Below are 16,334 nucleotides of genomic sequence, written 5' to 3' on the forward strand. Positions count from 1 at the left end.
TCTGGCTCTAGGTCAGTGATTACACCATCGTGATTATCTGGGTCATGAAGATATTTTTTGTACAGTCCTTCTGTGTATTCTTGCCATCTCTTCTTAATATCTTCTGCTTCTGTTAGGTCCATACCATTTCTGTCCTTTATCGAGCCCATCTTTGCATGAAATGTTCCTTTGGTATCTCTGATTTTCTTGAAGAGATCTCTAGTCTTTCCCATTCTGTTGTTTTCCTCTATTTCTTTGCATTGATCACTGAGGAAGGCTTTCTTATCTCTTCTTGCTATTCTTTGGATCTCTGCATTCAGATGTTTATATCTTTCCTTTTCTCCTTTTCTTTTCGCTTCTCTTATTTTCACAGCTATTTGTAAGGCCTCCCCAGACAGCCATTTTGCTTTTTTGCATTTCTTTTCCATGGGAATGGTCTTGATCCCTGTCTCCTGTACAATGTCACCAACCTCCTTCCATAGCTGATCAGGCACTCTATCTATCAGATCCAGGCCATTAAATCTATTTCTCACTTCCACTGTATAATCATAAGGGATTTGATTTAGGTTATACCTGAATGGTCTAGTGGTTTTCCCTACTTTCTTCAATTTAAGTCTGAATTTGGCAATAAGGAATTCATGGTCTGAGCCACAGTCAGCTCCTGGTCTTGTTTTTGCTGACTGTATAGAGCTTCTCCATCTTTGGCTGCAAAGAATATAATCAATCTGATTTTGGTGTTGACCATCTGGTGATGTCCATGTATAGAGTCTTCTCTTGTGTTGCTGGAAGAGTGAGTTTGTTATGACCAGTGCATTTTCTTGGCAAAACTCTATTAGTCTTTGCCCTGCTTCATTCCGTATTCCAAGGCGAAATTTGCCTGTTACTCCAGGTGTTTCTTGACTTCCTACTTTTGCATTCCAGTCCCCTATAATGAAAAGGACATCTTTTTTTGGTGTGTTCTAAAAGGTCTTGTAGGTCTTCATAGAACTGTTCAACTTCAGCTTCTTCAGCATTACTGGTTGGGGCATAGACTTAGATTACTGTGACATTAAATGGTTTGCCTTGGAAATGAACAGAAATCATTCTGTCATTTTTGAGATTGCATCCAAGTAGTGCATTTTGAACTCTTTTGTTGACCATGATGGCTACTCCATTTCTTCTGAGGGATTTCTGCCCGCAGTAGTAGATATAATGGTCATCTGAGTTAAATTCACCCATTCCAGTCCATTTCAGTTCGCTGATTCCTAGAATGTCGACATTCACTCTTGCCATCTCGTTTGACCACTTCCAATTTGCCTTGATTCATGGACTTGACATTCCAGGTTCCTATGCAATATTGCTCTTTACAGCATCAGACCTTGCTTCTATGACCAGTCACATCCACAGCTGGGTATTCTTTTTGCTTTGGCTCCATCCCTTCATTCTTTCTGGAGTTATTTCTCCACTGTCTCTAGTAGCATATTGGGCACCTACTGACCTGGGTAGTTTCTCTTTCAGTATCCTATCATTTTGTCTTTTCATACTGTTCGGGTGCGCTAAAGCGCAGGCAGCTGTGACAGGTGCGCTAAAGCGCAGGCGGCTGAGACGGGCACGCCAAAGCGTGGCAGAGAGGAGTTACCCCATGTCCGAGGTCAGGGGCAGCAGCCGAGAGTGCCAGACTGCCATGGCGCAGGAATGGCCCAGAGGAGCTACCCCATGTCCGAGGTCAGGGGCGGAGACGAGACGAATTACCCCACGTCCGAGGTCAGGGGTGGTGGCCGGGAGGAGATACCCCATGCCCTTAAGCCCGAGGCCAGGGGTGGCGGGTGGGAGGAGGAACCCCACGCCCGAGGCCAGGGGCAGTGGCCGGGAGGACCAACCCCACGCCGTGGCTGCACGGGCACAGAAGGGCCTAGAGGAGCTATCCCACGTTGAGGGTCAAGAAGGGTGGCAGTGAAGAGATACCCCTCGTCCAAGGTAAGGAGCATTGGCTGCACTTTGCTGGAGCAGCCATGAAGAGATACCCCACGCCCAAGGTAAGAGAAACCCAAGATGGTAGGTGTTGCAAGAGGGCCTCAGAGAGCAGACACACTGAAACCATACTCACAGAAAACTAGTCAATCTAATCACACTAGGACCACAGCCTTGTCTAACTCAAAGAAACTAAGCCATGCCCGTGTGGCGACCCAAGATGGGCAGGTCATGGTGGAGAGATCCGACAGAATGTGGTCCACTGGAGAAGGGAATGGCAAACCACTTCAGTATTCTTGCCTTGAGAACCCCATGAACAGTAACATCTTAGACATCCCTTTATTGCACATTTCATAGCTGGAGCCACCATCTGCAGTGATTTTAGAGCACAAAAAAATAAAATCTGTCACTGTTTCCCCATCTATTTGCCATGAAGTGATGGGACCAGAAGCCAAGATCTTAGTTTTCTAAATGTTGAGCTTTAAGCCTACTTTTTCACTCTCCTCTTTCATCAAGAGGCTCTCTAGTTCTTCTTTGCTTTCTGCTATAAGTGTGGTGTCATCTGCACATCTGAGGTTCTTGATATTTCTCCCAGCAATCTTGATTCCAGCTTGTGCTTCATCCAGTCCCACATTTCTCATGATGTACTCTGTATATAACTTAAATAAGCAGGGTGACAATATACAGCCTTGATGTACTCCTTTCCCGATTTGGAATCAGTCCGTTGTTCTATGTCCAGTACTAACTGTTGCTTCTTGACCTGCATATATATTTCTCAGGAGGCTGGTCAGGTGGTCTGGGATTCCTATCTCGTGAAGAATTTTCCACAGTTTATTATGATCCACACAGTCAAAGGCTTTGGCATAGTCAATAAAGCAGAAATAGATGTTTTTCTGGAACTCATTTGCTTTTTTGATGATCCAACAGATTTTGGCAATTTGATCTCTGGTTCCTCTGCCTTTTCTAAATCCAGCTTGAACATCTGGAAGTTCATGGTTCATGTACTGTTGAAGCCTGGTTTGGAGGATTTTGAGCATTACTTTGCTACCATGTGAGATGAGTACAACTGTGTGGTAGATTAAGCATTCTTTGGCATTGCCTTTTTTTGGGATTGGAATGAAAACTAACCTTTTCCAGTCTTGTGGCTGCTGCTGAGTTTTCCAAATTTGTTGACATATTGACGGCAGCACTTTCACAGCATCATCTTTTAGGATTTGAAATAACTCAACTGGGATTCCATCACCTCCACTAGCTTTGTTCATAGTGATGCTTCCTAAGGCCCACTTGACTTCGCATTTCAGGATCGCTCTAGGTGAGTGATCACATGATCGTGATTATCTGGGTTGTGAAGATCTTTATTGTATAGTTCTTCAGTGTATTCTTGCTACCTCTTCTTAATATCTTCTGCTTCTGAGAGATCCATACCATTTCTGTCCTTTATTGTGGGCATCTTTGCATGAAATCTTCCCTTGGTATCTCTAATTTTCTTGAAGACATTTCTAGTCTTTCCCATTCTATTGTTTTCCTTTATTTCTTTGCATTAATCCCTGAGGAAGACTTTCTTAGGTCTGCTTGCTATTCTTTGGAACTCTGCATTCTGATGCTGATATCTTTCCTTTTCTCCTTTGCCTTTTGCTTCTTTTCATAGCTATTTAAAAGGCCTCCTCAGACAACCATTCTGCCTTTTTCATTTCTTTTTCTTGGTGATGCTTTTGATCACTGCCTCCTCTACAATGTCACGAACCTCCATCCACAGTTCATCAGGCACTCTATCAGATCTAATCCCTTGAATCTATTTGTCACTTCCACTGTATAATCGTAAGATATAGGTCATACATGAATGGTCTAGTGGTTTTCCCTACTTCCTTAAATTTAAGTCTGAATTTGGCAATAAGGAGTTCATGATCTGAGCCACAGTCAGCTTACAGTCTTGTTTTTGCTGACTGTATAGAGCTTCTTCATCTTTGGCTGCAAAGAATATAATCAATCTGATTTCGGTATTGACCAATTGGTAATGTCCATGTATAGAGTCTTCTCTTGAGTTTTTGGAAGAGGGTGTTGCTATGATCAGTGCATTCTCTTGGCAAAACTCTATCAGCCTTTGCCCTGCTTCATTCTGTATTCCAAGGCCAAATTTGCCTTTACTCCAGGTATCTCTTGACTTCCTACTTTTGCATTCCAGTCCCCTATAATGAAAAGGGCATCTTTTGGGGGTGTTAGTTCTAGAAGGTCTTATAGGTCTTCAACAGAACCATTCAACTTAAGGTTCTTCAGCATTACTGGTCAGGGCTAAACTTGGGTTTACTGTGATATTGAATGGTTTGCCTTGGAAATGAACTGAGATCATTCTGTCATTTTTGAAATTGCATCCAAGTACTGCATTTCAGACTCTTTTGTTGACTATAATGGCTACTCCATTTTTTCTCATGGATTCTTGCCCACAGTAGTAGATATAATGGTCATCTGAGTTAAATTTACCCATTCCAGTCCATTTTAGTTCACTGATTCCTAAAATGTCGATGTTCACTCTTGCCATCTCCTGTTTGACCACTTCCAATTTGTCTTCATTCATGGACCTAATGTTCCAGGTTTCTATGAGATATTGCTCTTGATAACATCAGACTTTACTTCCATCAACAGTCACAGTAAAAATCACTGCAGATGGTGACTGCAGCCATGAAATTAAAAGATATTTGCTTCTTGGAAGACAAGTTATGACCAATCTGGAGAGTGTATTAACAAGCAGAGACATTACTTTGCCAACAAAGGTCCATCTAGTCAAAGCTATGGTTTTTCTAGTATTCATGTATGGATGTAAGAGTTGGACTCTAAAGAAAGCTGAGCACTGAAGAATTGATGATTTTGAACTGTGGTATTGGAGAAGACTCTTAAGAGTCACTTGGACAGCAAGGAGTTCCAACCAGTCCATCCTAAAGGAAATCAGTCCTGTATATTCATTGGAAGGAGTAATGCTGAAGCTGAAACTCCAATACTTTGGCCACATGCTGCAAAGAACTGACTCATTTGAAAAGACCCTGATGCTGGGAAAGATTGAAGGTGGGAGGAGAAGGGGATGACAGAGGATGAGATGGTTGGGTGCCATCACTGACTCAATGGACATGAGTTTGAGTAAACTCCAGGAACTAGTGATGGACAGGGAGGCCTGGTGTGCTGCAGTCCATGGGGTCACAAAGAGTCGGACACACTGAGCAACTGAACTGAACTATTAGCACATATCATCACATTCAATAACAAAGCATCAGTTATACAACTAACCATAATTTATTTAACTAGTCTTGTAGAATATCTGAAGATTTGAGGGCTATTTTAAACCGCACTATAATGAACATCATTATACATGTATTTGTACGTACTAGGATACTATCAATATAGGAATGTTATGTTTCAAACTTTTGGGTAACTTTTCTGCCTTTTCTGTCCAGTTCTATCCATCAACCTTCAGCTACGAATGCAACTCCTTTTTGTATTCCCAAAGTTTTTTCATTTATGTGTCATACTTCTCTCTGAAGTTAGGATCTCAGAATTCCTAATAATGTTTACAAACTAAGAGAGAGGAAGAGCAGAGAGGCTGACCTTTTGCAATATGCTTTAAATAAGACACAATATGCTAACTTATATGCCGTCTATCAGGATAATATTATAATATTCAAAAAAACTTACCCCAAAATAGCTTTGGCTAAGAACTTGAGCTTAAATCTTCTGCCCTGCTCTCTGACATAAAGCAATGATGTATCAATAACATATGGATGTATCATCTGAGGAGAAAAGAGAATAGAATGAGTAGCATCCTATGTTAAAGGAAAAAATAAGTGGACTGGGGAACAGAAGGCTTTAGATCTAAGATAGATATAACAGGCTCATATGCTAGAAAAACTAAGTCCTAAATCAGATACTCACTTTCAGTGCTCTGAGATCTAAATCTAAGGAGTGGCCCACTAAGACAGCATCAGGAGGAAGAAGGATCTTCAACCGTCTCTGTACATCTTTGAGTTTGGTTGTCACTGGGTTAAGAATCTTCTTTGTGATTCCAGAGAAACTTTAAACAACAACAACAACAAAAAAAAACAGAGAAATAGACAAACCAGGATATTACTAAGTTTCCCTCCCTGGAAAGCTACTTCGAAAAGAATATTTTAAAAAATTGATAAAACATTAATAAATGCTCAGTGTAATAAGACTGAAAATAAACAAAGAAGAAATTAAAAACTGCCTATAATCCCACTACCCAGAGATCACTTTTTACACTTTAATACCCTTTCATATTTTTTGATACATATATATTCATGTATGTTTCATTTTTATAAAAATGCAATGGCTAATAAGTACATGAAAAAGTGCTCAACATGGCTCATTATTTGAGAAATGCACCTGTCAGAATGGCCATCATCCAAAAATCTACAAACAATAAATCCTGGAGAGAGTATGGAGAAAAGGAACACTTTTGTACTGTTGGTAGGAATATAAATTGATACAGCCCCTATGGAAGACAGTATGGAGATACCTTAAAAAACTAGAGATAAAACTACCATAGGACTCAACAATCCCATTACTAGGCATATAACCCTAAGAAAACCATAATTGAAAAAGACACATATACCCCAAATGTTCATTGCAGCACTATTTATGATAGGACATGGAAGCAACTTAAGATGTTCATGGACAGATGAATGGATAAAGAAGGTGTGATACATATATAGAATGGAATATTATTCACCCATAAAAATGAATGCATTTGAGTCAGTTCTAATGAGGTGGATGAACATAGAGTCTATTATACAGAGTGAAGTAAGTCAGAAAAAGATAAACAAATATCATATATTAATTCATATGTATACAATCTAGAAATATGGTACTGTTGAACCTATTTGCAGGGCAGCAATGGAGACACAGACATAAAGAACAGACTTGTGGACATGGTGAAAAGGAGAGTGTGGGTTGAATAGAGAGTAGCATGGAAACATATATATTACCATATGTAAAATAGATTGCTGATGGGTATCTGCTGTATAATAAAGGGAGTGCAAATCCAGTGTTCTGTGACTACCTAGTAGGATGGGATGAGGTAGAAGGTGGGAGAGAGATTCACAAGGAAGGGGACATATGTGTGCCTATGGCTGACTCATGTTGATGTATGGCAAAAACCAACACAATATTGTAGAGCAATTGTCCTCCAACTAAAAATAAATAAATAAATAACAATTTTAAAATGTTATCATGGGACTACCCTGGTGGTTCAGAGGTTAAGATTCCCTGCTTTCACTGCAGTGGGCCAGATTTGATCCCTGATTGGGGAACTAAGATGCCACAAGCCACATGGGATATCATAATGCATATTACTGTATAATATAAACATAACACTTTCTATATGTCAGGAACAAGTTTTCATATCAATAAATCTATTTCAGCACATCCTTTTAAATGGTTAGAGTAGATATAACATTTTAACCAACCCCTCATTTTCATTTTAACCAACCCCCTACATTTATATTCCCATATTTTTGCAATACTATGACAAACATGTTTATACATACAGCTTTGTTACATATGACTGTTCCCTAACAATATCGTGTAATTGTCTTGTTACTAATAGGGCAGTCTTTATCATTATCATGGCCTCTCTGTGCCTAAGTGAGCATGAACTGATAGATGTAACTACAATGGGCAACAACAGTAATATTTCCTGGCTTTTCTTTGCCTAATCACAGTACTGTGTATATTCTGAAACTGCATGCTTATCTTTGGAATGATAAAAAAAAATTTTTAACTTCAAATTTCTGCTGTGGAAAAACTTAGTTTCATTTTAGTTTCTGGGGCCAAGGGAGATTAAGGTCTAAGATCATTTGACAACCAAAAGATGATTTATAGATTTTTCAGATGGGGTCTTATCAGAGAGCAAAGATATTTGGCAGTTGCTACAACTGTCAGATTCCATGACAAGGAAGATAATATTCTGGTGATTTAAAGTCATAGGAAAATTAAAAAAAAAAAATAATAAAGTCAAAGGAAAATTAAAGTGCAAGAATGATAAGAGCATTATATACCAACATCGTACAATTTCAGTATTAAAATTTACAGTTGTGGTACCCCAGCCTTTTCTTTGATAGTAAGTAGATAATAATATGGAGAAGGCAATGGCACCCCACTCCAGTACCCTTGCCTGGAAAATCCCATGGATGGAGGAGCCTGGTAGGCTGCTCTCCATGGGGTCGCTAAGAGTCGGATACGACTGAGCGACTTCACTTTCACTTTTCACTTTCATGCATTGGAGAAGGAAATGGCAACCCACTCCAGTGTTCTTGCCTGGAGAATCCCAGGGACGGGGGAGCCTGGTGGGCTGCCGTCTATGGGGTCGCACAGTCAGACACGACTGAAGCCACTTAGCAGCAGCAGCAGTAGATAATAATAGAGCCAGACATCCTGGAATGTGAAGTCAAGTGGGCCTTAGAAAGCATCACTACGAACAAAGCTAGTGGAGGTGATGGAATTCCCGTTGAGCTATTCCAAATTCTGAAAGATGATGCTGTGAAAGTGCTGCACTCAATATGCCAGCAAATTTGGAAAACTCAGCAGTGGCCACAGGACTGGAAAAGGTCAGTTTTCATTCCAATCCCAAAGAAAGGCAATGCCAAAGAATGCTCAAACTACCGCACAATTGCACTCATCTCACACGCTAGTGAAGTAATGCTCAAAATTCTCCAAGCCAGGCTTCAGCAGTATGTGAACTGTGAACTTCCTGATGTTCAAGCTGGTTTTAGAAAAGGCAGAGGAACCAGAGATCAAATTGCCAACATCCATTGGATCATGGAAAAAGCAAGAGAGTTCCAGAAAAACACCTATTTCTGCTTTATTGACTATGCCAAAGCCTTTGACTGTGTGGCTCACAATAAACTGTGGAAAATTCTGAAAGAGATGGGAATACCAGACCACCTTACCTGCCTCCTGAGAAATTTGTATGCAGGTCAGGAAGCAACAGTTAGAACTGGACATGGAACAACAGACTGGTTCCAAATAGGAAAAGGAGTATGTCAAGGCTGTATATTGTCACCATGCTTATTTAACTTATATGCAGAGTACACCATGAGAAACGCTGGGCTGGAAGAAACACAAGCTGGAATCAAGATTGCTGAGAGAAATTATCAATAACCTCAGATACGCAGATGACACCACCCTTATGGCAGAAAGTGAAGAGGAACTCAAAAGCCTCTTGATGAAAGTGAAAGTGGAGAGTGAAAAAGTTGGCTTAAAGCTCAACATTCAGAAAACTAAGATCATGGCATCTGGTCCCATCACTTCATGGGAAATAGATGGAGAAACAGTGGAAACAGTGTCAGACTTTATTTTTGGGGGCTCCAAAATCACTGCAGATGGTGATTGCAGCCATGAAATTCAAAGACGCTTACTCCTTGGAAGGAAAGTTATGACCAACCTAGATAGCATATTGAAAAGCAGAGGCATCACTTTGCCAACAAAGGTTCGTCTAGTCAAGGCTATGGTTTTTCCTGTGGTCATGTATGGATGTGAGAGTTGGACTGTGAAGAAGGCTGTGCACTGAAGAATTGATGCTTTTGAACTGTGGTGTTGGAGAAGACTCTTGAGAGTCCCTTGGACTTCAAGGAGATCCAACCAGTCCATTCTGAAGGAGATCAGCCCTGGGATTTCTTTAGAAGGAATGATGCTAAAGCTGAAACTCCAATACTTTGGCCACCTCATGCGAAGAGCTGACTCATTGGAAAAGACTCTGATGCTGGGAGGGATGGGGGGCAGGAGGAGAAGGGGATGACAGAGGATGAGATGGCTGGATGGCATCACTGACTCGATGGACGTGAGTCTGAGTGAACTCCGGGAGTAATGGACAGGGAGGCCTGGCGTGCTGCGATTCATGGGGTCGCAAAGAGTCAGACACGACTGAGCAAGTGAACTGAATTGAGATAATAATTAACTAAACAGAAGCTACAGGGTATTCCTGGTAAGTCTCATTCCACTCTAGTCTGACATCTATTGAGAGCTGGAGGCAGGGTTAAAAATACCTGGTGAGGTAGTCCACAATCTTGTTGTCAGGTTTAACAAGTTCATCCATAACACAGCCGCCTCCTTCAGCAACCAGTGAGATACGTGTTAGTTCTCTTCCCTTGGATGTAAGGCACTGAAAGATTAGGATGTAGTTAGGCTGCTAAACTGTGGAAGCTCTTGCTTTCTCTCATTATTTAAGACTATATCAGCTGTCATGTATTCAAATCTACTGGGGTCCCTGAGACAACAGTACAGCTGTTTGCTGACTAGAAGATCCAATATGAATGAAATTAAAGCTAGGCAGGCTGCTGAACATTATTATAGCTAAAGATAACCAACACAGTACTATTTTTCTGGGAAGGATGTGCTTAAGAGGGACAGAAACAATAACATCAATTATAATTGTACCACTTACTGTGTACTACAACCCAGTATCATGCTAAGTATCACTACAAAGTAATTTTTATTAGCATGCACTATTATCTAATGCAATACTAGGTATTTTATATACCATCTCATAATAACCCCATGAAATAGCCTCTAACATTATCCTCACTTTGCAGAGGAAGAATTAGGGAATTAGTTTGTCCAAGGAGACAGGCAAGGCCAGAATACACACCCTGATATGACTCCAAATCCTTAGATCTTATCCACTGTTAAGAGTTGAGAAACTATTACTTGAGCACTAAGTGAGAGGGAATACACAGCATTTGAAAGGAGGTTTAGACAAAGTAAAACACAAAGGAAGCTGAAGCAGGGAAGTCCTTCTTCTAATCTCAAATGTGTAAAACCAAGTCAAACCAATGGTAATTGAGGCAAGTCTTCAAGACAACAATGACAAAAAACCTGTGCAAAAGACAGAAGCAGACTTCAACTGGTAGTCTAGTGATTAAGAATTCGCCTGCCAATGCAGGGGACATGGGTTTGGTCCCTGGTCTGAGAAGATTCCACATGCTGCTATGGAGTAACTAAGCCCAAGAACTCCAATTGCTGAAGCTCATGTGCCCTAAAGTCTATGTTCTGCAACAAGATAAGCCACCACAAGAAGCCCTTGCACTCCAACTACAGAGTAGTCCCTGCTCGCTGCAACTAGAGAAAGCCTGCACACAGCAACACTCAGTGCAGAAAAAAAAAAAAAGAAGCAATCAACTTCGAGTAATAATCAAAAATTAGATTGACTAGTTAGAAAACTTATGTGATATTTATTCCTTATCCTGAAGCAAAGATTCACTTTTCCTAAAACGTGATGAAATGGGTCCACTTTCAGTTATTTAAACCGAATGCTAGAACTGAACACAATCAAGATAACTAGACCCTAGTGTGCAACACTCCAGTTGAAAATCAAAAGTAGCACTTACCATTTCACAGTCAAGGCCAAAGAGAGGACTGTTGTCTGTTACAGAACCATTACATTTGGTAGGTACAAAGTTTTCACAGTCAAGAAAACCTAGGAGGAAAAGGAATAAAACATTTACCTTTAGAACTAGAAATGGTAAATATCACTCCTATATTTATTCAGGGAAAACTGAGACTCCACATTTGTGGGGCATTTCACTATGTTAGACACCTGAAATATGAAGATTAAATGAGATAATTTCTGTCCTTAATTTTTTATCCATCTACTCATTTTTATATTTGGGGAGAATAATGTAGGCTGCTGTTATTGGGGATACTAGGGCCTAGACTTCCTTGCAGTTACCAAGTAACAATTTTTTCCTCCTTATTAGTAATAACAAATTGTACCTAAATCCAAAGTCATGGGACCTTTTCCATATATGCACTAACAGAGGATGAATAAAGTATGCAAATGACTGTATGTGGTATTTTTCTTTCCTAAACAAACAAGAAAAAGAAGGAATGAAATTCCACCATAGCAGAGATCTAAAAGGATTTCACTGAAGGTCGAAAGTTTAACTAACATTCACCATATACACTCTAGTACTCAACCTTACCCTTAAAATTTCTCTGAGATCTCTTTTTAGAAATGTGCCGCATTTTCTAGACTCCCAGCCTGAAAATTCCCTAGAGACTCAGATATAGGCTTAGGATACCCCTTCCTAAGTCAATAAATCAGGCACATTCATCTGAGAAGCCCAAAAGTGTCTGAATCACTGAAGATTCCTACCTTCAGAGAGAGGCTGAAACAGTTAAAGGTAACACTTAGATTTTATCTGACAAGAAACTAAGGGGAGTATGAAAAGCTTTGACCAGTTTCTATGTCATAGTACCTTGAAATTTCCAACTGATTACAATTAAAAGAATCAAAAAAGTCTAACCCGAAAGGAATATTCTCAAATCTTGGAGACATGGTACTTGCTGACCTCCTTATCTGTAGTATTAGTATCAATAATACCACAAAATAACTTTTAAAGCACTATGTGCCCCATGCTAAGCTTTTTCGGTACATTAACTCAATCTTCATGGCAATCCTATGATATATGAACTGTTAACTCCATCTTACAAATAGCTTTTTTACTTTAAGTAAATCTATTTTAAAAGGAAATGTATGTATCCAGAATACAAAAAGATCTCCAGTAATAAAAAAAGACAGACCAATTAAAAAATGGACAAAGGATCTGAAAAGATATACAAATGGCCAATAAGCATACAATGAGATGCTCAATATCATCAGCTATCAGAGAAATATGAACCAAAATCACAACGAGATACTAATTCACATTAGGATGGGTATAATCAAAAAGAGCATAACAAGTGTTGGTAAGGATGTGCAGAAATTGGAAACCTTATACATTGCTGGAGGGAATGTAAAATGGTGCAGCTGCCTTGTAAAACAGTTTGGGGGGAAGCGGTCCAAAGATAGAGGAGAAATAGGATGGGGAGACCACTTTCTCCCCGACTAATTAATCAAAAGATGATTTGAATGTTGAGCAACTTCTACAAAACAACTTCTGAACACTGTGAAGGACACCAGGCACCCACAAAGGCAGTCCAATCTCTTTGAAAGCAGGTAGGACAAAATATAAGACAGAAACAGAGACAGAAGATTTAGGGATGGAGACCCATCCTAGGGAGGGAGTCACGAAGGAGGAGAAGTTTCCAAACAGTAGGAAACCCTCTCACAGGCATGTCTGTGGGGAGTTTTGGAATCTTAGAGGGCAACACAACCAGGAGAAAAAAAAAAAACAAAACCCACAGAATATGTGCCTAACTGCAACTACAAGTGGAGATGGAGAAGTGGCATAGAGGCTCATGCCGAGGACTGGGCCTGAATTCCCTGAAGACAATCTGAGGGAGCTAATGTGAGACAGCAACCCAAACCATGGGCTCCACAGAGACAAAAAAAAAAAAGAACTTTCCCTCAAAAGGCTCTAACACCACATGGTGACCCCTGGTGTGCTCACATAACAAAGGATTGAGCAAATACCAAAGGACAGCAAGCTAGCTGCTGGCTGCTGTATAGGGCTCTCTCTCCCTGAAGGCAGAGAGATAGGCATGTGATAGCCAGAGCTGGAAGGCAAGGGGCTGCTGCAATCTTGGCCCCAGAGACATCTTCCAACAAACTGAGCAGGCTCCCAGTTGCTAACCATGTCTTCCTGGGATCCTGGACGGTTGACATCTGCCAGGAGTAGCACAGCCTGAGATCAGCTCCCCAGAGGAGACACATGGCATATCTGGGACTGTCTCTCACTGCACACCTGGGAAACCAAGCAGCCAGGACCTGGGAGGTGAATAAGACACACAGCCCACCTGGGACAGTGTAGTAGCCAAGCACCAGGTCTCGCATAAGCTGCTTGGACCTTGGAAGGGCACAAAACGCACAGCCCATCTGGGTCTGTCCCCCCATGGAGAACCCAAGAACCTGAGCAGTTTAGACCTGGGAACTGCATGGAATGCAGGGCCCACTTGGGACAGCGCCCTTGCAGAGCACCCTGGAGCCTGAGAAGTATAGACCCGGGAAGTACATGCCACCTTGGACTGTGGCAAACCCAGTGTGGTCCATCCACCATGAGCACTCCCCACACATGCCAGCAGTATTTGTTTGCAATGTCCCTTCCTCCCCACAACACAACTGAACAAGTGAGCCACTTATTTATAAGTGGCCACCTTTGACCACTGTGTCAGGGCAGAGATTATACACTGAAGAGATCTGCAAACAGAGGAAGCCAAAATAAAGAAGGAGGATCCACTCTGGAAGTGACAGGTGCATCAGACTAAAACTCAGCAGTTAATACTGGGACTGTGCACATTTGAGGGGCACCTGTAGAACTTGAGAACAAGTACAAGCTGGAACAAGGGACTATTTGAAACTGAACTGACCCCACACTGCTCACAACAGCTCCACAGAAATTCCTAGATATATTTTTACTATTATCAATTCTTAATTTTTAAAAAAATTTTAGTTCTTTATTACTCCTTTAACTTTCATTTTTATAGCCTACTATTACCTTTCTTAAAAAAAAAAAACCTAGTTTAAAAAAAATTCCATATATATAATTTTTTTTAATTTTTGTGATTGATTTTGTTTTGTATTTTTTATATTGTACTTATGAGAGTCTAACCTCTATTCTAGGTTTTTAATCTTTGCTTCTTGATATTTGTTAGCAAATCTGTACCTTTAAGAATCTAGTCTTCAGTATCCATTTTCACTTAGGGATTTGATTACTGGCTTGCTTGGTCTTTCCCCTTTGACTCTCCCTTTTCTCCTCAAGGTCAACTCTATCTCCTTCCTCCATCTTCTCTTCTCTACATAACTCTGTGAATCTCCCTGGTGTCCCTGGCTATGGAGAATTGTTTCACCATTAACCTAAGGGTTTTATCTTCTGTGCTGTACAGAAGGAGAAGTCTTGAGGCTACAGTAAGAGAAGGACTGAAAGCCAGAGGCAGGAAGCTTAACTCCAAAACTTTAGAACATCAGAGAACTCTTGACTCCAGGAAACATTAATAGACAAGAGCTCACCCAAAAGTCTCCACAACTACACTGAAACCAAGTTCCAACCAAGAGCCAATAAGTTCTAGTCCAAGACACACCACACTAATTCTCCAGAAAAACAGGAACACAACCCTGAACATTAAAAGACGAGCTGCCCAAAGCCATGCCAAACCCATAGACACTACAAAACTCACTACTGGACACTTCATTGCACTCCAGAGAGAAGAGATCCAGCTCCACCCACCAGAACCCAGATGCAAGTTCCCCAAACCAAAAAAACTTGACAAGCCACTGTTCCAACCCCATCCACAGGGAGCAGACTTCGCAATTAAGAGGAACCACAAACTTCCAGCCTGCAGAAAGGGCACCCCAAACACAGTAATCTAAACAGAACAAAAAGGCAGAGAAATATTCAGCAGGTGAAGGAACATGACAAACCAAAGAGGAGGAGATAGGGAGTCTACCTGAAAAAGAATTCAGAATGACGGTAAGGATGATCCAAAATCTTGAAAACAAAATGGAGTTACAGATAAGTAGACTAGAGACAAGGATTGAGAAGATACAAGAAATATTTAACAAAGACCTAGAAGAAATAAGGAAGAGTCAATTAATAATGAACAATGCAATAACTGAGATTAAAAGCACTCTGGAGGGAACAAACAGTAGAATAACTGAGGCAGAAGAGAGGATAAGTGAGGTAGAAGACAGAATGGTGGAAATAAATGAAGCAGAGAGGAAAACAGAAAAAAGAATTAAATGATGACAACCTCAGAGACCTCTAGGACAATATTAAACACCCCAACATTCGAATCATAGGTGTCCCAGAAGAAGAAGACAAAAAGAAAGGGCATAAGAAAGCACTTGAGGCGATAACAGTCAAAAACTTCCCAAAATGGGGAAGGAAATAGCCACCCAAGTCCAAAAAACTCAGAGAGTCCCAAACCGGATAAACCCAAGACAAAACACCCCAAGACACATATTAATCAAACTAACAAAGATCAACACAAAGAGCAAATATTAAAAGCAGCAAGGGAAAAAGCAACAAATAACACACAAGAGGAATCCCATAAGGATAACAGATGATCTTTCAATAGAAACTCTTCAAGCCAGAAGTGAATAGCAGGACATAGTTATGAAAGAGAATAACCTACAACCAAGATTACTCTACCCAGCAAGGATCTCATTCAGATATAAAGGAGAAATTAAAAGCTTTACAGACAAGCAAAAGCTGAGAGAATTCAGCACCACCAAACCAGCTCTTCAACAAATGTTAAAGTATCTTCTCTAGACAGGAAACACAGAAAAGGTTTATAAAAATGAACCCGTAACAACAAAGTAAACGGTAATGATATCATACTTATCAATAATTACGTTAAATGTAAATGGGTTAAATGCTCCAACCAAAAGACAAAGACTGGCCAAATGGATAAAAAAACAAGACCCCTTTTTTATGTTGTCTACAAGAAACCCACCTCAAACCAAG

The 16,334-nt window shown here is 40.5% G+C and overlaps 1 protein-coding gene across 6 annotated transcripts in view; it reads right to left on the reverse strand.

Moving 5' to 3' along the window:
- Nucleotides 1–16,334, reverse strand: part of REXO5 (RNA exonuclease 5) — a 69,850-nt gene that overhangs the window by 33,421 nt on the left and 20,095 nt on the right. For all 6 annotated transcript variants that reach the window (XM_027528067.1, XM_027528068.1, XM_027528063.1 and 3 more), the window contains 4 exons: nucleotides 11,319–11,407; nucleotides 9,978–10,093; nucleotides 5,848–5,986; nucleotides 5,611–5,705 (listed from right to left, as the gene is read on the reverse strand). In XM_027528067.1, the coding sequence (XP_027383868.1) occupies nucleotides 5,611–5,705; nucleotides 5,848–5,986; nucleotides 9,978–10,093; nucleotides 11,319–11,407 (439 nt within the window). The remainder of the gene's footprint in view (nucleotides 1–5,610; nucleotides 5,706–5,847; nucleotides 5,987–9,977; nucleotides 10,094–11,318; nucleotides 11,408–16,334) is intronic.

Source organism: Bos indicus x Bos taurus, chromosome 25, assembly GCF_003369695.1.
Source record: "Bos indicus x Bos taurus breed Angus x Brahman F1 hybrid chromosome 25, Bos_hybrid_MaternalHap_v2.0, whole genome shotgun sequence".
NCBI lineage: Eukaryota > Metazoa > Chordata > Mammalia > Artiodactyla > Bovidae > Bos > Bos indicus x Bos taurus.